Source organism: Lycorma delicatula, chromosome 1 (assembly GCF_047948215.1).
Source record: "Lycorma delicatula isolate Av1 chromosome 1, ASM4794821v1, whole genome shotgun sequence".
Lineage (NCBI taxonomy): Eukaryota > Metazoa > Arthropoda > Insecta > Hemiptera > Fulgoridae > Lycorma > Lycorma delicatula.
This window is the reverse complement of record NC_134455.1, coordinates 270,735,289-270,754,539: the sequence shown is the minus strand read 5'-3', so window position 1 is coordinate 270,754,539 and position 19,251 is coordinate 270,735,289. Positions and strand designations below refer to the sequence as shown.

The 19,251-nt window shown below is 30.4% G+C and overlaps 1 protein-coding gene across 10 annotated transcripts in view; it reads left to right on the top strand.

Annotated features, from left to right (window-relative positions):
- stau (double-stranded RNA-binding protein Staufen) overlaps positions 1–19,251 on the top strand; it is a 193,947-nt gene that overhangs the window by 49,562 nt on the left and 125,134 nt on the right. For all 10 annotated transcript variants that reach the window (XM_075377453.1, XM_075377462.1, XM_075377503.1 and 7 more), the window contains one exon: positions 17,595–17,660. In XM_075377453.1, the coding sequence (XP_075233568.1) occupies positions 17,595–17,660 (66 nt within the window). The remainder of the gene's footprint in view (positions 1–17,594; positions 17,661–19,251) is intronic.

Below are 19,251 nucleotides of genomic sequence, written 5' to 3'. Positions count from 1 at the left end.
AAAAAATCTTTTATTCTGATCTATAAAAGTAGTAGATTATGTATAAATCATGTCAGGAACGGTAAATATGATACCACAGATAAAAAGGGAACTGCTCCAGCAGTTGCCTGGATGCATCAAGGAAAACTTTGATTAGAGCAGCAGCATTACAGAATACACTATTATAAAATAAAAAAAGAGATTTGATTAAAAGCTATGTTTATTATTTAAAGGGTAAACACATGATATAAAGTGAAAGTAAATACATGAAGATTCTAATTATAAAAAATGCTACAAAATAGTTCACAGTTCAGAAGAAAAATTATTTGAACATATTTGTGAAATGTTGAACAAGATACAGAAAATTTAGAGTTAAAAAAAATTGTTTTTGACTGGTTTTATTTAAACATTCATCAACAGGGTAATATTTTTTCTATAAAAAAAATATTTTAATTGTATTTTCAGTAGATTGGTGTGAACATTTTTTGTACGGTTAGACTTTATGTTTATTAAAAGTAAATTTTTCTTGTAAGCAGAATTATTGTGTTACACAAAACAGTTCTGTGGTTTGATTTGGTAGCGGTTAGGTAGTGTTATTTTTTTAAGAATAAATGACTATTCATTTTTTAGCAATGATTGCAAATTCATAAGAAAAAAATTCATGAAGATTGTTTTTATTGGAAACAAAATAAATTTGATCATCCCAAGAAAATGTTTAATGTAATAAAAGACCCAGAGGTTTTAGATATCTGTCTTATTACTCTATGCAATGGTTTTATTCACATTGAAGTTGGATAGTTAAATTTTCAGCTACCTGTTTATGGTTGGTTAGGTACAGTAGCATGTAAATTAAATTAATCCAAACACTGGGAATTTTTTTGTTTATTTCTATGTTGTGGCTACACTGCATGAACCACACCCATTCTTTAAGTTGCCTGTTTAATGTGAGGTTATTGTTATTTGGTTATTTAGAAATTTTTATTACAAAATTATATTTTAATGGTTTTTGTTCTGAATGTCTTGAATATATAATAATGGACATAACTCCAAGAAAGCATTTGAAAATTATTGCTCTTTCTGAGCATATCGATAACCAGTATGATAACAATAAATAGCTTCTTAGTGGGATGTTGGACTAGGGACAGTGAATAGTATTTTAAAACAATTTAAAGAAACTGGTTCCTTTTCACCTCAAAGGAAAGGCAATGTGGACGTAAAAGAAAAACTACTCCAACATAGGATCAGTCATTAATGAGAAAAAATAAACTGATCCAAACTTATTGACTTAAATCAAGAATTAGCTGCAATGGAACAGATTTGCATTTGGCAACTGAGACGCTGAATTTTTACAGCTGGACAGAAAGCTTATTGGGCAGCTGAAAAGCAGCTTTTAACACCAGCAATGTGGAAAAAAGGTTCTTGTGGTCCAATGTACATGCTAACTTGGCCAAAGAAAAAACACTATGTTTTCCGATTCACATTTTTATGTTCAGGGACAAAGGGTTTCCTTTCATATGTTAGAAAAGCATCAGATGAAAATACATCACCAGTTCAATATCCAATAATAAGCTAAACATCACCTTCAAATGTTTCACATTTGAAGGCCCTTGTTCATTACTTACAGTTGAAGGTATGTTGAAAAGTGATGGATATATCAAGATTCTGAAGGAAAGTGGTGTTATGACACAACTTTAAAATAAATTTCCAAACAAGATTTAGCGCCATGCTATACTACCAAAATTGTGCAAACATTTTTTGAAGAACAAAATTTTTATGCATTTCCTTGGCCAGGTAGCCTCCCAGAATTAAATTCAATTGAAAATCTTTGGACAGTAGTGAAAAACTGACTTTCAAGAATGAATTATACCATAAAAATTGACTTCATTAAAGCAATTCTATTGGTATTGTTTCATGATGAAAAAAAATAAAGTGTAGTACACTTGTTGAATTGATCCAAAGTCATGTATGTGAAGTGATTTATAATAAAGGAGAAATTGTTAAAATTACTAGATATTCATAAATTGGGCAGGTATGATTTTTATTCTAAATAAAGCTACTTTTTATTAATTAACATTGTGTTCAGATTAATTTGTATGCTATTACTTCACTAATTGTTAGCAACTGCTTTGATACCATAGCTAAATTTCCTCATTAGTAAAATATATGAAACTAAATCTAGTGGTTACTGTGATCACAAACAAATTGAAATATTTTTGTACAATTGAAAATATTTTCTAAAGAATTGGAAAATGGGTGTGTCAGTTGACAATTCCTTCCTGAAATTATTCTGAAAGTTTGCCAATATATTTATCTTCTCAAGAGGTTTTAAAACTGTATTTTTCATGAGTTTTTACGTTTTTAAAATACTGTTATAGTATCTACGACTTGTTATGGAAGAATATGGGATAAGATGTCAGAAGTCGCAAGACTAGAACTGAATACTATTATGAGAGATATATGATGATTTTAAAAGTGGAGTTGTTTCAAAAACAGATAAAGGATCCTTCCTGTCATTAATAAAAAAACTTCTTCAAAATTTCTGATGCCCACTCACCCAGAACTATTTTGAAACACAAATTTAAATGGAATCCGAGGTGTGTGTACATATGCTACATGTAGCTGTATTTGGATTCATAGTAGAACAGTGTGACATCATACCAATATGTCTTCTCATGGTACATTTCACTTTCCTTTGGATTGCTATAAACGCTGAAATATTATACCAGCAAAGGATGTCAGAGTACAACACTTTGAATGACTCAGCCTCCTTATCATCACACCGGGGATCTGCAGTTTATTGACATTACCTTTTAAATATTTGATGAGAAAGAGGAACCCATAGGCGGCTTTTTTACTGAAGATAGTATTCCAATCCCAAATGATTTTTCATAAGGTCTGCCAAGTCTCGCATGACTGTCATCAAGCAAATGACTTTACTGGCCTTAGTAGCCCTTTGGTGACTTAGCTATTGACATAGTGTGTTAACTTATTCAATTGGAACCAAGTTGTTATCTTCTATGAATTGTGAACAGATCTTGGTTATTGGTTTGAGAACCAGCAAAAACTCCCACAACTTGGCTGCACTTGGACATTTTCGGGGTAGTTGCAAAGGTTGTTTTTCACAGGCAAATTCTACGACTATAGAGAATTGATGTTTTCAATCTTGTCATCAAGGTTATCAGTAGCTTGTAGTTGTACAAAGTCTCCCTGATCTCAGGAGGCAGATTAGAATATCTCTTCTTTAAGTTAGAAACTTTGAGTTTTAATATTTCATTTTGAAATATAGAGTATCTTGCTAATCTGAGTTCATGTGTACTGTAGGCCCCTTGGAAATGTAAAAAATAGAGTTATTGAGGTACTTATATAATGAATGGCAGGTTTAATTAACACAGTACTAAATTAAATTTTTATTATGTTAGTTTTTAAAATAGTCACTATTTTTTTTTTTTTTTTTTTAAGAATACTGTTTCTTTTCTGGAAGATAACTTTCTTTTAAGAAATAAAGCTTTTTGTTCCACACAGTGAGTTTTTTAAAAAAATGTGAGTGTCCGAGTGTGTCGCTTGCTTGATGTTCATTTCATTGCCTTAACCTTCAGTTTATTTTTCATAATCTGTTTTTTTTTTATTAGTCAAAATATCACCTGTAAAAACTACCTTCACAAACAGTTATATATATATATATATATATATATATATATATATATATTCTCAGAATAAATAATGTTAGTCCATTATTTTTTTTAGGGTTTATACTTAAGTTTAACACCAAGCATCTAATACTCAAAAATGGCATATCTTGTGTTAATCGTTCAAAATCTGTTTATTTTACTGTGTTTAACATTCTTCTTCCAGAATATGTGTTAGCACATATGTTTTTATTTTCTTAACTGCTGCAATGACCCATTGGTCCTTATGCTGAATAAAACTGCTGATTTTGGTAGGAATATTCTTTTAATGTTACCACATTGCTGTACTTCCTGAACTGGGGGAGTGATGAAACTATTATCAGTTAAAAGTAAATTTTAACTACTATGACAAATTCATAAAAACACCAGTATTTAAAATTATTTTGATTTATCCAGGTCACTTCTTTAACCTTTTACTTCCTAGTTATTTCCAGAGTGAACTGTGCCTACTACAGCCTGAGATTTTTATTTTTCCCCTTAATAAAACTTTATTTTTTTAAAACATGTTATTTGCACTAACAGCAACTGATTTCTATTGTTTTTTAACTTAGTTATGGCCTCCATATTAAATAATTTTACAAAAGGTTAAATAACCCAAGGGGGTGGAACTCTATAAATAAATGTACTGATAAATAAAATATTTTTGTACGGGTACGCTTACCGGTACTGTTTTCTTTTTTATGTTATGAGCATAAAATAAAATTATATATAGGCTTATTGAATATACTTACTAATTAGAAAATCTAGCCAAAATAACAACCTCCCCCAGGGGGCAAAATACCACATTCTAATAACAAAACAGCATTCATATAAAATTCAAGAAATATAAATTTTCAATAAATATAGAATCAACTTACCTTATTCTAAAGACACAATATTCTATTTCTACACTAAACTGTACACTATCTACGACTGGTTTCTGAAAGTGCAGGAAGATGTGATAATCCCTTGTACAGCTGCTTAGTTTTCAGTATTGAAACTGTCATTATCACTTGCACCTAATATGATACTATCATTACCTTTAATTTCCCCCTAATCTGAATTGACTGATTCAGGATTAGTGAAGTACAGAATTATTTCATCATCACAAATAAAAAATGTAGCCATTATAACAGAAAGCACTAACTACACATGGAATAACACAAACATAACCAAAACGCTTTTCTCATATGGGTGGCAAAGTGAGTATGATTTAAGAAAGTAAAAAAAAACAGCTTTCTGAATGTGTACTTAAAATACTTTAAAATTCATAACAGAGTGCATTACTAGTTTTAACAAAACGATTGTTCATCTACAGGTGTAGTAAATATCCCAACGCACCAGAACGTGCATCGCCATACAGAGATATTTGGGTGCCAATGTAAGGGTTTCCTTACGTTTGTAGGGATTAAAAGGTTAACTGTAATAAGAAGCCAAGCAATCCTTCAAGATCAGTATTTTTTAATGCCCTGATCTTTTTAGCTTTTCCTATTATAGGAAACTGTAATTTGTTATTCCCATATGTATTTGGGCTAGGTAAAACTGTAATTTAATTCTTTAAACCTCTTTGCTTTGGCTTCTTTTATATAAACTAAATTTTTATTTGGAATCATTCTGAAATTGTAAAAAGCTCTCTCTTTACTATTGTGAATTTGGTGTGTAGAGTACCCTTCTTCGATAGCTAATTTTCTTAAACATTAACAATTGAATCAGTACTTTCATTGTTAGCAGAAAGGACCACTAATAAGGAACTGCCTAAGCTCATATTTCTCCACTTGTCTAACTCTATGAAGTTGGCATAGAAACTTTCACCTTTTTGGAGTTGGCTGTGTTTATTGAATATAGAGTGATATTAAGGTGGAAATGACTTCATATTTCAAAACTACTTCAATACTGTTTACTGCTGAGTGGTAGAAACAAGTATCGATGTATAGTTATAAAATTACTACCTTATGGTGTTGGAAATTTTTATTTGCCATGTTGGATTCAACTAAACTTTTTTTTTAAATAGTAAAGTGGATATGTGATAATGATTCTATATAAAATTTTATGAGAAAAATGATGGTGAAATGTTTTTTCGATAAATCCTTTGTTTTCAAATTATAAGCAACCAAATTTTCAAAAACAGAAACATTGCCGTAGTTACAAAATGAGGTAAAAGTTCTTGTAATAAATCTTTTATTTCATATTACCTTAAGATTTGTATCTAATAACAAATACTTTAAAACTGTTAATGTTGGAATTAATAGCCCAAGCACTTCTTAATAACACTAATAATAACTGTTCCGTTCCATGTTGTGCCATTCAGTGCTGCGATCTAGCGCTCACCGGAGGGTTCTGCTCATACTAGCATTTGGCGCTCGAATCTGATCCAAGGCGGTCATGTCAGTACTCTTAGTTCGGATGGAATCCATTCTTTGTTCGGATGAACGTTAGCTTTAATGTTTTATTTATTTTTATATGTCAAGTTATACATTATATTACAATTTATTTCATTAACTGTCAAGATGAAATTCATTAAACCATTATTCAACAAGCAACAAGGCGTTGTCTTCATTCATCACCTATGAACATACAGTCCAACCTCGCTCTAAAATCTACCATCGTTTCATGGTCCTCCAGGCCAGATAAATCAAGCAGATAGCCAGATAGTTAAGTCGACAGATCTACCAAGCTTCATGGTCATTGCAGGCCGGATCGTTAATTGGCTGGATAAATCAAGCGGATAGCCGGATAGTTAAATCTACGGATCTGCCACATCCTCTTTAGGTCATTCATCTTCACATTTAAGAACTAGATGGTTATGTCACCGTACCTACCGGATCGACTACTGCGTCTTTTAACCAACATTTCATCATCAAGTCGCTGTATTAACAACATGGACTTAGCTGCTCTACAGCATTCAGCCATGAGTTTCAATAAGGTCAAACCAAGTCAACAACACGGTATTTATAATTTATTTATAAAAAGTGTATCAAAAAATTAAGGTGTATGTTAAAAGTGCAATTAAAAAATAAACATCAGTAATAATTTTAGTTCGTGAATAGTTAAATATTTCAATGTTTTATAATACAGTCAAAATTGTATCTATGAAACTAGCCAGGTATAAGCAACCAACCCTCAGTTCCAGTTTGGACAAATTTCACTTTATCCCTCTGTACAAAACATGCGCGCACATATCTCAGGCAATCTTTCCATTGTTAGCTGACCTGCAAACAGCAGATGTTAGCAATATCATATCATATTTACAACCAAGCCAGTTCATTCAGTTTTATGCATAAGCTATACTTTTAACAATGTTATTGTATATGACATATCTTTAACCTTATTTTATAATAACTTTGTTTCATTCAAATTTAATATTATTTTGTGTATGATTCCAATAAAAATGGAATTCAAGGATTTAATTAAAAAACATGGCATTGTGAAGAAGGTATAGCCAAATTAAAAACATTCATTGAAAACTTTGATCTTAATTCAGGCGAGTATGATCTATTTACGATTAAGTTTGATAAACTGTTAGAATTCAAAAAATTACTTTTCGATGTTCAGTCTGAAATTGAATTGCACCAAGATGCCACTGATAAGGATCTTGAAGTCAGAGACTCTTATCATAACCTTTTTGATAAACTTAAGTTAAAACATAAAAAATTAGAAAATCGTTTAAATATTTCAGAGGTAACTAATGGAGCTAAAGTAATTAACAAACCTAATCCAATTTCTTTAAAACCTATACAAATTGAGCCCTTTCACGGTGATGTGAAGGCTTGGCATAAATTCTTTGATCTTTTTAATAGTTTAGTTCATAACCAAGAAGAATTTTCTAATGTTGAAAAATTTTGTTACCTTACAAATTTCTTAAGAGGTAATGCTTTAGATGTAATAAAAAATTTATCAGTAACATCTGAAAATTAGGAAACTGCCATAAACTTACTTAAGGCTTGTTATGACAACACAACTAATTGCAGCTAAACATGCTATGGAAATTATTAATCTAAAACCATTAAAAAAGGAAAATCTGAAAATTTATGTAAATTCATTGATCAAATTAATTCAAATATTAATGCATTGAAGAATTTAAGTATTGATTATTTAGAATTTATTATAATACAGTTAATTACTCAAAATTTAAATACTTTAAAGGGCTGGGGAAAAACATTGGAAAATAATGAATTTCCAAAGTTAGAACAACTCATTTGTTTCTTAGAATGTAAGCGTAAACTACTTGAATCCATTGACATGATTCAGTGTAATGAAAAGGTACAGCCGTCTAATGTAGGTTTTAGCGGCAAAAAATATGATTATTCAAAACCTAGTTCTAGTAAAAATGTATTTTATGTAAATAATTCTAATCATTTTATGTGCGCATTATGTAAAACTAGGAACCATAAATTGTGTCAATGTGATAAATTTTTAAGTTATAATGTTAATGAAAGGAAAAATTTTGTATTTCAGGAAAAATTATGTCTTAATTGTTTAAGTAAACAGCATATTATGAAAAATTGTCAAAGCAATCGTAAAAGTAAAAAATGTTCACGAAAGCGTCATACGCTAATTCATTTAGATAAAAAGCTGCAAGAGCCAGCAATTAAATCTTCTAAGCCAAATGAAGCTCCTTCAGCTAATAGTTCATATTGTACTTTAAAATCAGAACCTAACAAGTCTGTTTTACTTGCAACAGCTGTAGTTAATGTAAAAGATAAAAAAGGTAATTTCATCCAAGCCTGGGTGTTACTTGATTCCGCTTCAATAATTTCATTTTGTACTGAAAGGTTTTCTGCTAAATTTGGGCTTCAAACCAAACCTGTTTTTATGCCGATCACAGGTATTAGTAATGTTATTACTAAATCTAAGCTAAGTATTGATTTAAATAATATAAATATTTTAATTTAAAATGTCATGTACTGCCATCTATTACAGGTCTGTTACCTAATGATTTTGTAAATGTAACTGGCTGGGAAATTCCTTCTCAACTTTTTCTTGTCGATCCTAATTTTAATATTCCTGGGCAAATCGACATTCTTCTAGGTACTCAATATTGTTTTCATTGCTTAAACCTTTAAATTAATTCATAATTCTAATCATATCATACTTCAAGAAACTCATCTTGGTTTCATAGTCTCTGGTCAAATCCCTACTAATCCTAGTACACGGAAAAACAATTCAGATTCAATATCATTTTTTGTTAGCAATGAACAGCTTTCCTCTCAATTAGAGTCCTTTTGGAGATCTGAAGAGATCGAAGATCGTTTACCGACTAAGGAGGAATCTTTCTACGAAAAACATTTCATTGAAAATACCTTTCGTGATGACAAAGGCAGATTTGTTGTATCTCTTCCTCGTAAGGAAAACTGCGCTTTAGGAGATTCTTATGAAAATGCAAGGCATCGTTTCAATTTGTTACATCGTAGATTTCAGAAAAACGCTAAACTTAAGGAAAATTACTTCCATTTCATGAAAGAATGTCAAGAATTAGATCACATGCAACCTGTAGATTCATCTCAGTATAAGACTCCATCTGAAACTTTTTATTTGCCCCACCAAGCAGTATTTCATGAATCTTCCACCACTACCAAAACCAGTGTAGTATTTAACTGTAGTGCAAAAACATCAAACAGCCGATCAAACAATTCAATTCTTGCTACAGGTCCAGTAGTACAGTAATATTTATTTTCAATTATAATTTGGTTTAGAACTCATGGCTACGTGCTATCAGGAGATATTCCAAAGATGTATCAACAAATTCGCATCAATCCTCGAGTTTTTCCATTACAAAGAATCCTCTGGTACAATAACAATAAGAAATCAGTCATTCCATACAACTTACAAACAGTTAGTTACTTACAGTTTAGCCCCTTCAAGTTTTCTAACCACAAGATGTTGTTTGGTTGTTATTTCCAATCAAAATGAAGCCTCTTTTCCTTAAGCTTGTCAAGTAATTAAGCAAGATCTTTTATGTCGATGATCTGCTCACTGGTTGTGACAACATCGATCAGTTGAAACAGTTATATAATGATATTTCGTTATTGCTTAACAAATACGGACTTTTGCTACTTAAATGTCATTCAAATGTGCCTGGTATGTTCGATGATTCTGATTCCTTCATCAAATTAGACAAAGATGAAAATATCAAAACACTTGGATTGTCTTGGGATCCTCAAGGTGATGATTTCATTTATCAAATCAAACCAAAAGATAATACTTTTTACACTAAACGTTTTGTTTTATCAATTTATTTCTTCATTGTTCGATCCTTTGGGTCTACTTGCTCCTGTAATCGTTCTATTTAAAGTGTTCATACAAGACTTATGGTACGCTAACCTTCAATGGGATGAAGTTCTTCCCGCTCCACTAGCTGAAAAATAGAATTCTCTGTATTCTGAGCTCATATCGTCAAGTAATTTTAAGATTCCTAGTTTAGTTAAAATTAGTTTAAGTAAGAGTTATCAGTTGCACGGATTTTGTGATGCAAGTAGTAGCCCATGTGGGGTGCTTGTCTTTTCATCAGACCTGTTGATAGCAATGAACACATTGAAACCCACTTATTGTGTTCAAAATTTTGAGTTGCTCCAATCAAGCAAATCTCTATTTCTAGGTTAGAGCTTAAATGTATTTTAGGTATAACATTTGATTCAATCTATTTTTGGTCGGATTCTAAAGTAGTACTTTACTGGTTGTCATCACTTCCTAATCGATGGAAGGTATTCATCACAAATAGAGTTTGTGAAAATTCAAGAGCTAACTAAGGAATGCTCTTATGGAAGCACATTCCTTCAAAGGATAACCCTGCAGACATCGTGTCACGTGGTTGCATGCCGGATGCATTAACTTCGTCACAACTCTTCTGGAATTTTCTAAAGGAAGAGGAGAACGCCTGGCCATCCAATTCGCCTATCATTTCTATGATTCTGCCAGATTCGCTCAAGGAACAGAAGAAGTCGAATCTGATCCAAGGCGGTCACGTCATACTCTTAGTTCATATGGACTTCATTCTGTGTTCGGATGAACGTTAGCTTTAATGTTTTATTTAATTTTATATTTTTTATTTTTATATGTTAAGTTATACGTTACATTACAATTCATTTCATTAACTGTCAAGACGACAATTCTTTAAACCATTATTTAATGAAGGCATTGTCTTCATTTACCACCTATGAACATTCAGTCCAACCTTGCTCTAAAATTTTCCAATAACAATAATAACAACATACAATAACTTAATAATTTCAACATTACTACAAATTGAATGGCTAGATCAGTTGATATTATTTACTTTAATTCTCACAATGTTTAATTGTAAAATGTAATTCATTGTTTTCAGTTCTAATGTACTTAAAAATAATAAATTTCAAAAGCATACCATTCTACAAAAAACGTTCATAATGTTTCATTTACCCAGCTTGGTAGTGAGCTAACTTTAAGAAATATCTGTTTATGATGTGCTATATCGTGTTTTTAGTGTATATGCAAATTTGTCAATTATAAAAATCTTTTTAAGTTGTTAATATTTACAAGTTTTGTTTTGTTTACATTATATTTTAAGTAACCCCAAAAATAATAATTTAGAGGAGACATTGTAGATCGGGCTGACTATTCTAAGGCTCATTTACGACTTATCTAATGATTTGGAAATTTTTAATTTAAAATTGTTATGTACCTAGATAATAGTAAGGGTGGTGTTCCATTTTGCTGAAACCATAAGTTATCTAATTATTATCCAAAATTTTCTTGGATATTTTGTAAAATTCTATTGGTTAACACGTTTTAATAAGCATCTCCTATAAGATTTCTATCCAAAATAAAATGCTGTATAATATGATTATCAACGAATCCTCCTCAAACATTTACTTTCTCAGGGTACTGTTATATGACACTCTTTAACATCCATTTGGGACTATCATTACTCTATTATCGATAGTATAAGGGAGATAGTATAAGGGCATAGTATAATCGCTTATAAGGGAGATAATTATTGTTTTTAAGAATTCTGTTAACCGAAAAATAAATATATCATACCTGGATAACAGTTTTCCAAATTGTTGAATGAGGGTCTTCACTAATCATTTGCAAAACATCTAATGATTTTACTTCATTAGTGCTAGTTTTTGGTTTCCTGGTGTGAGAACAGTTTCATACAGTACTGGTTTCTTGAAATGATTATACTGTCTTGATCACATTTTATTTACATTTTGGTTCTCCATTTTGAAATTTATTATTAAATAGATTTCATAGCTCTTGTTTAGGTTGTACCCTATCAACTTACCCATCATCAACAGAGTTATTCTTACAGTTCACTTAAAGGATGCATTATTATTTAATAAAACTAAATGAATAAACAAAGATAATAAAAATAAAATTTGTATTAAAGAATAAAGATTTGAACTGCTGTAATTTAATTCTCTCCAGTATGCAATTAATTTATAGACAATCAAATACTGTACTTTCATATTGAAGTAAGAAGCCACAATAAGGAAGTACATGTGAACATTAATAACTTGGATAGTTGTAAAGTAACACCTGATTTACTATTCTAAATTTGTAATACATTTTCAATTCCAAATTTTTTTAATTATTTAATTTTTTTCAAAATTTATTGTATTAAGTAATTTAGGATCAAAAATCAAAAACCAAATTTTAAAATTAGATATTGTGATAAAGTAAATAAATATCAGTTGGCCTAGCCATTTATTTTGTAGTAGTGTTGCAAATTATTGGTTATTGTGTGCATTTATTATTAGTGTTATTACTATGAAGGGTATTATTATTAGCGTTTGAGTCATTAATTCCATTATTAACTGTTTAAATTTTATTATTGGATGTAATTCTGATGGTAACACGAAATAAAAAAGTTATTACTGGGGTTTTATCTGTTTTATTACTACTGCAATTTTTTTAGTTTTTGCAAATGATTGTTTATAACTTGAAAATGAAGGCATTATCGAGAAGCAGTTTTCACCTAAATTTTTCTAGTAAAATTTTATTTATAAACTGTGCCTTCTCAACTGCATTGAAAATGCCACCATGTCTAGTTGTTAGGCAGTTGACTTGTCTGCTGTATTGACTGGTTGGGAGTGGTAAGGTAGTGTGTTGTGGTTTTACCAGAGGGTCTTGCATTTCTAGATTTTTTCTATTTTGTGGGGAAAAGAAACAATATTTTCTTTGAATTTACCTTTCATCTTTTTACTTTTTGGATACGTGAATCTATATCATTGCCGTGCACTTAAAGTAGATTTTGGTAGCTAACTCTTATTGATACTTATTCAGATAAGGGAAGTAATAGCATTAATGAACCTTTGGTTGACTATAAGTTGTATTATTTTTTAATTATTAGAACAAATATGGTAACTGATGCCACAAGAGAATTTCATGATAGTTTAAAAATTGTAATTTAGTTGTATGTTTTTATTTTTTGGTTAGATGTGTACTTTTGATATGATGGCTTTTAAAAACAGTTTTCAGTAATGGTAGTTGAAGTAAACAATTGTATGTTAGTAGATTGTCCTGTAAAGGTCCGTTGTCAAGGATGTTTTATTCATTCTTTATACTTAAATAGGAAGTTACACTTTGACAACTTCGTGTTCGTTGGTATTCATAAATTTCTTTGTGAGCCCCTGGTACCTGTTGGGAGATTCCTAAAATTGAGATTACTATGCCAAATCTTAGTTGGCAATCTACCTTATCTGAGAATTCTCCTGTTGCTGTTAGAGAAGTTACAGAACTTCAATATTTATTACATTTAAAATTTCTTCATCCATTTTTAATGATTAGGAAGTTGTGGTTGAAACTATTAATTTTAGAAGTAATTTCATGAAACTTTGAGCGGGTAGCTGAATTTATTATTAGTTGATAATGTTATAGACATGGATGTTAAGGTAATGGATTCAAGGAAGGTAAATTATTATCAAGTAATCTTAGTCTTTGTTATCTTGTACTCTTTAAATATTAACAATTCTTTGCTTTTTGAGCAATTAATCTGAAAAAAAGTAAAGTGACTTCAGTGTTCTCTAAAAATATAACAGTCATATTCAGTAAGTAGTTCTGATAAAAATGTATTTCTGTTATTTGCCAGTCTGTATTAGATTTTTGAGGAATATTAGGTTTGGGTCCACTTGATATGTATCTTGACCATTAATTTGCCATTTTTTATAGCCCCAAATCGGAAGCAGTTCATGAATGTTTACACAGGTCTAGACATCACTAGCAAGCCCTAAGAAGTGATTCAAGCCTGGTGGGGACTAGAGAGTATGGTATAACACTAAAGGTGGTAACACTGGTGGCCATTAAAGTTCTTATAGCACTGATCCAAGAAAGAAGGAATAAATGTTTAAGGAAGTGTTATTTAATCTACAGAGGAAGTGCCTCTGATTGTAGTTTACAATTTTGCCTTTACTGCTGAAGTTAATTCTGTTCTTTGGTTAATAATGCTATATCTGTGTCTCAAATTATTTGATATTGCTTCAGATTTGTCAAGAAATTTCACAGAGAGAATTCTGAAGCGCCCCAAAAGAGTTACAAATAAGCAGTTTTAAGTACTTGTACAAATAAGCTCAATCTAAAAGCTCTTTAGAATTGTAGCTTTAGGGGTCTAAAACTAAAGGCTTAGTCTTGAGCCTCTAATCGCTTGTCGTATTCCGGGATTTGATTGAGTCTCAGGTGTATCGCTATTGAATATGCAGAACTTGAAATAAAAATAAGTGGCTCCTTTCACTTAGTAGTTCCCAAGGCTAATTTTTTTTAGGTTATGATTTCTGGTCATCTAGTCTAGATGACTAGATTTTTTGGTTTACAATCAGCAAAGATTTTGTAAATAAGTCTATGGAGGTGGATGAGCAATGAGGAAAAAAATGTAATTTACCAGAATGTTAGGGGTCTTGTTTTTAAAACTAATGAATTTTTTGAATCAGTTTTTGAAAGTTACGATATTGTCATCACTGAATGGCTTTTATTAAATTTCCATTTATTTTGCAGACTATTTTACTTTTTATAAAGCTTGTGATATTTTAGTCAGGTAACCGATGTGGAGGTGGCTTTCTTACTGTTAGTTCTTATATTACTTCTTTTAGATGCTCTAATGTAAAAACTTATTCTGTTAAGGGATGATAAGTTACTGGACAATCAATATTTTAATGCCAATACTAATGTACATTATACAATGGTTCTTAAATAGGAAAAGTAAATGTTAAAATTTACATCAGCAATTAGCATGTTGTTATTGTCAGAGAATTTAATATATTTACATTACCTGGCATAAGAGATTAATTTTTCATAATGTTTTTTATGAGAATATGAAGATCAAATATTTTATTTGATTTAATGAAATTTTAACACAATTTTAATTAAGGTGGTTCATAGATTTTAGTTCTTGTTCTTTCTTAATGATGTAAATGTTTAATGTGAGATAATCATCTTGTCTTTCCTGATTTGCTGCACAATATTTTTCTATTTCAAGTTTACATAGAATAGATTTGTTTTATATGAAGTTTATAAAGTTAAAAGATATTTGTTGTAAAATTATAGTGATGCTGCCATAAAAGATTTTATTCTCTTGCACCCAGACATATTCTGTTGCATAAATATAGGCCAGAAAGTGTTCTGGTTTTCATTGAAAATGGTTAAATATGTTGAACCATTTTGTCATCAAAAATTCTACAAAAGCCTTTTTTAGCTTATAAAAAGTTTTCAGTTTTTATAAAAAAAGATCACATTATTTCACTGCGACCATCTGTTGAAAAGTACCAGGTGTGCTAAGAAAGATTTTACAATACAAATTTTTTCTTACTTAAAATTCAGACTGCCTTTTAGAGCTGAATTTCTATATAAAAAATTCTGTTGGTACTTGTTTTTTTATATCAGCCTTATGTTACTGGTATAAATCAGTAGGACCATCAATCATTTAATAGGAAGTAATGTTGATGGTAGCAGATATGTCCTGGATCTGCCACATCTGATTCGGGCAGAGTGCCATGTTTTATTGTAACATGACCTACAAATTTAGCTTACAGTGTGTTGTTTTCTCTTACGGTTTAATATGTGTGCTCGTACCTGCCCAAAAAAGGGTCATCTTTGCAGGGTATTAATAACTATCAACCGATTTCTGTTATTAGTGTTGCCAGGTGTTTTATTTATTAACTCTTTAAAACGTAATAGAGAATATTGTCCATTTTTATTGAGTTTGGTCCATCCTAATAGGATTTTGTGGGTAGATCTATGATGACTGTTAACAGCATGTTGACAATTACACTTTAAAGGTTCAATTACCTAAACCTGTTGATGTGGTTCATTATTAGAGTATTCATAAGAAGTTTGATGCTGTGACTCATGATTTACTTGTTGAAAGTTGGTATCTATGAAGTGGTTGAAAAGTTATATTTCTATTAACTACTATTTGTAAAAGTAACAGGTAAACTTTTTGGCAAATTTAAGGCTAAATCTTAGGGTTCTTAGAACTCTAGTTTGTTCTTTTTTTTTTTTTTAATTGCATTAATTATAATATTAAAAAGAAATTTTTGATGACCTAATAATTACTGCTGGGGTTAAATAGAGTGATATTCATTTTTCAAGTAGGATATGCACTTGGGATTTGTAGAAAATAGAATGCTATTCATTTTGGGTAAATCTGTTACTGTATCTTTCACTAGGAAATCCCGGATGGAAAAATCAACTCTACAAATTGCACCAAAATTACATCCAGCGTATTTTACCTACTTTATTTTGTTTAGTTCTAAATTGCTCTTTGGTGACATCTCTTAGTTTCTCCCAAAGCTAGAAGATATCTTTACTTGTTTCTCTGGAATGATAATTTTTTTCTAGTGTACAAATATCTTCTGTGTAAAGGTATGGTCAAATCCATTCTGAGTATTGTGCCATAGTTTGGAAGCATGATGATGATGATTATATTAGGATATAGAAGCAGTCCAGAAGTCACTGTTACATCACTACAGTTTTGCTGAATATTATAAAAAATTATGATAATCCTTGCACAAAATAAATAAACTAACCTAAAAATGTGTCATATTGTACAAGAACATGTTTTTGCCCAAAAACTTGTTGATGGAACTATTCTTGGTTACATTAATAAAATAGTAAATTGGCATTAGTAAAATTTCTTTTATGTGCTGTGTGATTGTTGTTGGAGAAAAATCTGTACTGATTTTCCAAGTTGTCTAATAACAGTAGATTAATCTCTATTGCAAGATGTTTTGGTAGGTTCAGTGAAACTGATCATTCAATTAATATATTTTGATTGAAGTAACAGTATGAAAAAGGATTGTTAGAGGCCTTTATTTTAAATGTTCTGTATTTTAATGATTTATAAAGCACATACACACTTCAAGGTGATTATTGTGTTTTATTTATTGTTGATTCTAGACTTGACAATAGCAGAGTTTAGTACTAACAGACTCATTGAATTTTGCAGATTTTTTTTTAAAACTAGGTTTGCTTATTTTGGATATAAATGTTAGTTATATTACATACATGTTATCTTAAAGTTAATTTCCTATAGCTTTTTTTAATGATATAGTGTAAATATATTAACCTGGAAAACGGTGTTTACTCATCTTAGAAAGAGTTTATCAACTAAAAAATAAATGATGATTAAACCATTAGGAGAAAATTTTCCAGTGTCAATATTTTACATTTCAATGGAATTATTACAATGTTATTACCTTCCATGTGAAAAAATATATAAGATATTCAGAATTAATTTTATTGTTTTAAATATGTACCCGTGATAAAGAAAATTATTTAAATTAGTGGTTAAATTATTTAAAATTAGTGGTTATTTTGCTGAGCACTGAATCGTTTTTTTTTTTTTTTCTAAGCAATAACTGTGTAGCCTGCTCTTGTATTTTATATTAGACAGCAGTTGTAGAGTATTAATTACTTTTTGTTTTTGAAAATGATTGGTGCACTTTATATATGCATATTGTACTTTTAAAAATGTTGCAGGGGTCCTGGCGGCAATGGCATCACAGCCTGTACCTCCTTTACAAGACAGCACTATCACATGTGGAGGTAAGAAATATTTGTTTCATTATAGCAAAATTACTTGATAGATTACATTTTTATGCAGTTTTGTACAAGGAATAAAAGTGTTGATTTTCCAAGATCACATCACATTTCCTGATGTTTAAATTAATTTTTGATGAAAACAAATCATATTTCTGATTGAAGGCTTATTTTGCCTGTGCTAGTCAGCATTTTATATCGCTCCTGCTTCATCCATCTTTAATAATTCTACTTCCCAAATAACAAAATTCTTCTACCTCCATAATCTTTTCTCCTCCTATTTTCACATTCAGTGGTCCATCTTTGTTATTTCTACTACATTTCATTACTTTTGTTTTGTTCTTGTTTATTTTCATGCGGTAGTTCTTGCGTAGGACTTCATCCATGCCATTCATTGTTTCTTCTAAATACTTTTTACTCTCAGCTAGAATTACTATATCATCAGCAAATCGTAGCATCTTTATCTTTTCACCTTGTACTGTTACTCCGGATCTAAATTGTTCTTTAACATCATTAACTGCTAGTTCTATGTAAAGATTAAAAAGTAATGGGGATAGGGAACATCCTTGTCTGACTTCCTTTCTTATTATGGCTTCTTTCTTATGTTCTTCAATTGTTACTGTTGCTGTTTGGTTCCTGTAAATGTTAGCAGTTGTTCTTCTATCTCTGTATTTGAACCCTAATTTTGTTAAAATGCTGAACATTTTATTTCAGTCTACTTTATCGAATGCCTTTTCTAGGTCTATAAATGCCAAGTATGTTACTTTGTTTTTTTTGTAATATTCCTTCTGCTGTTAATCTGAGGCCTAAAATTGCTTCCCTTGTCCCTGTACTTTTTCTAAAACCATATTGGTCTTCTCCTAACACTTCTTCCACTCTCCTCTCAATTCTTCTGTACAGAATTCTAGTTATTATTTTTGATGCATGGCTGGTTAAGCTAATTGTTCTGTATCCTTCACATTTATCTGCTCCTGCTTTTTTTGGTATCATGACTATAACACTCTTTTTTTGAAGTCTGTTGGAACCTCCTCTTTTTCATAAATTTTACACACCAGGTTGTATAATCTATCAACCGCTTCATCACCTGCACTGCACAGTAATTCTACAGTTATTCCGTCTATTCCAGGAGCCTTTCTGCCATTCAAATCTTTTAATGCTCTTAAAATTCAGATCTCAGTATTGTTTCTCTCCTTACATTCTCTTTGACTTCCTCTTCTTCCTCTATAACACCATTTTCTAATTCATTTCTTCCATATAACTTCAATATATTTCACCCACCTATTGACTTTGTCTTTCGTATTATAAATTTGTGTTCCATCTTTAACACATTATTAGATTTTAATTTATGTACCCCACGGCAAGGGCTCATGATTCATAGATGAAGTTATGATAAATAATTCAATAATAATAAAATAAATATGATAAAAAATCAGAAGTTATTACTGACATAAAATTTTATGTAATTTTAAAAATATGTGTATGTACTTTAATAGATGTTATTGCAGAGTTGATGAAACATCTAATCATTTAATGTTAATTGAAAATTATAATTTAGAAGCTTATTATTTTTGGAAAGAAAGGTTAACAATTGTAAATG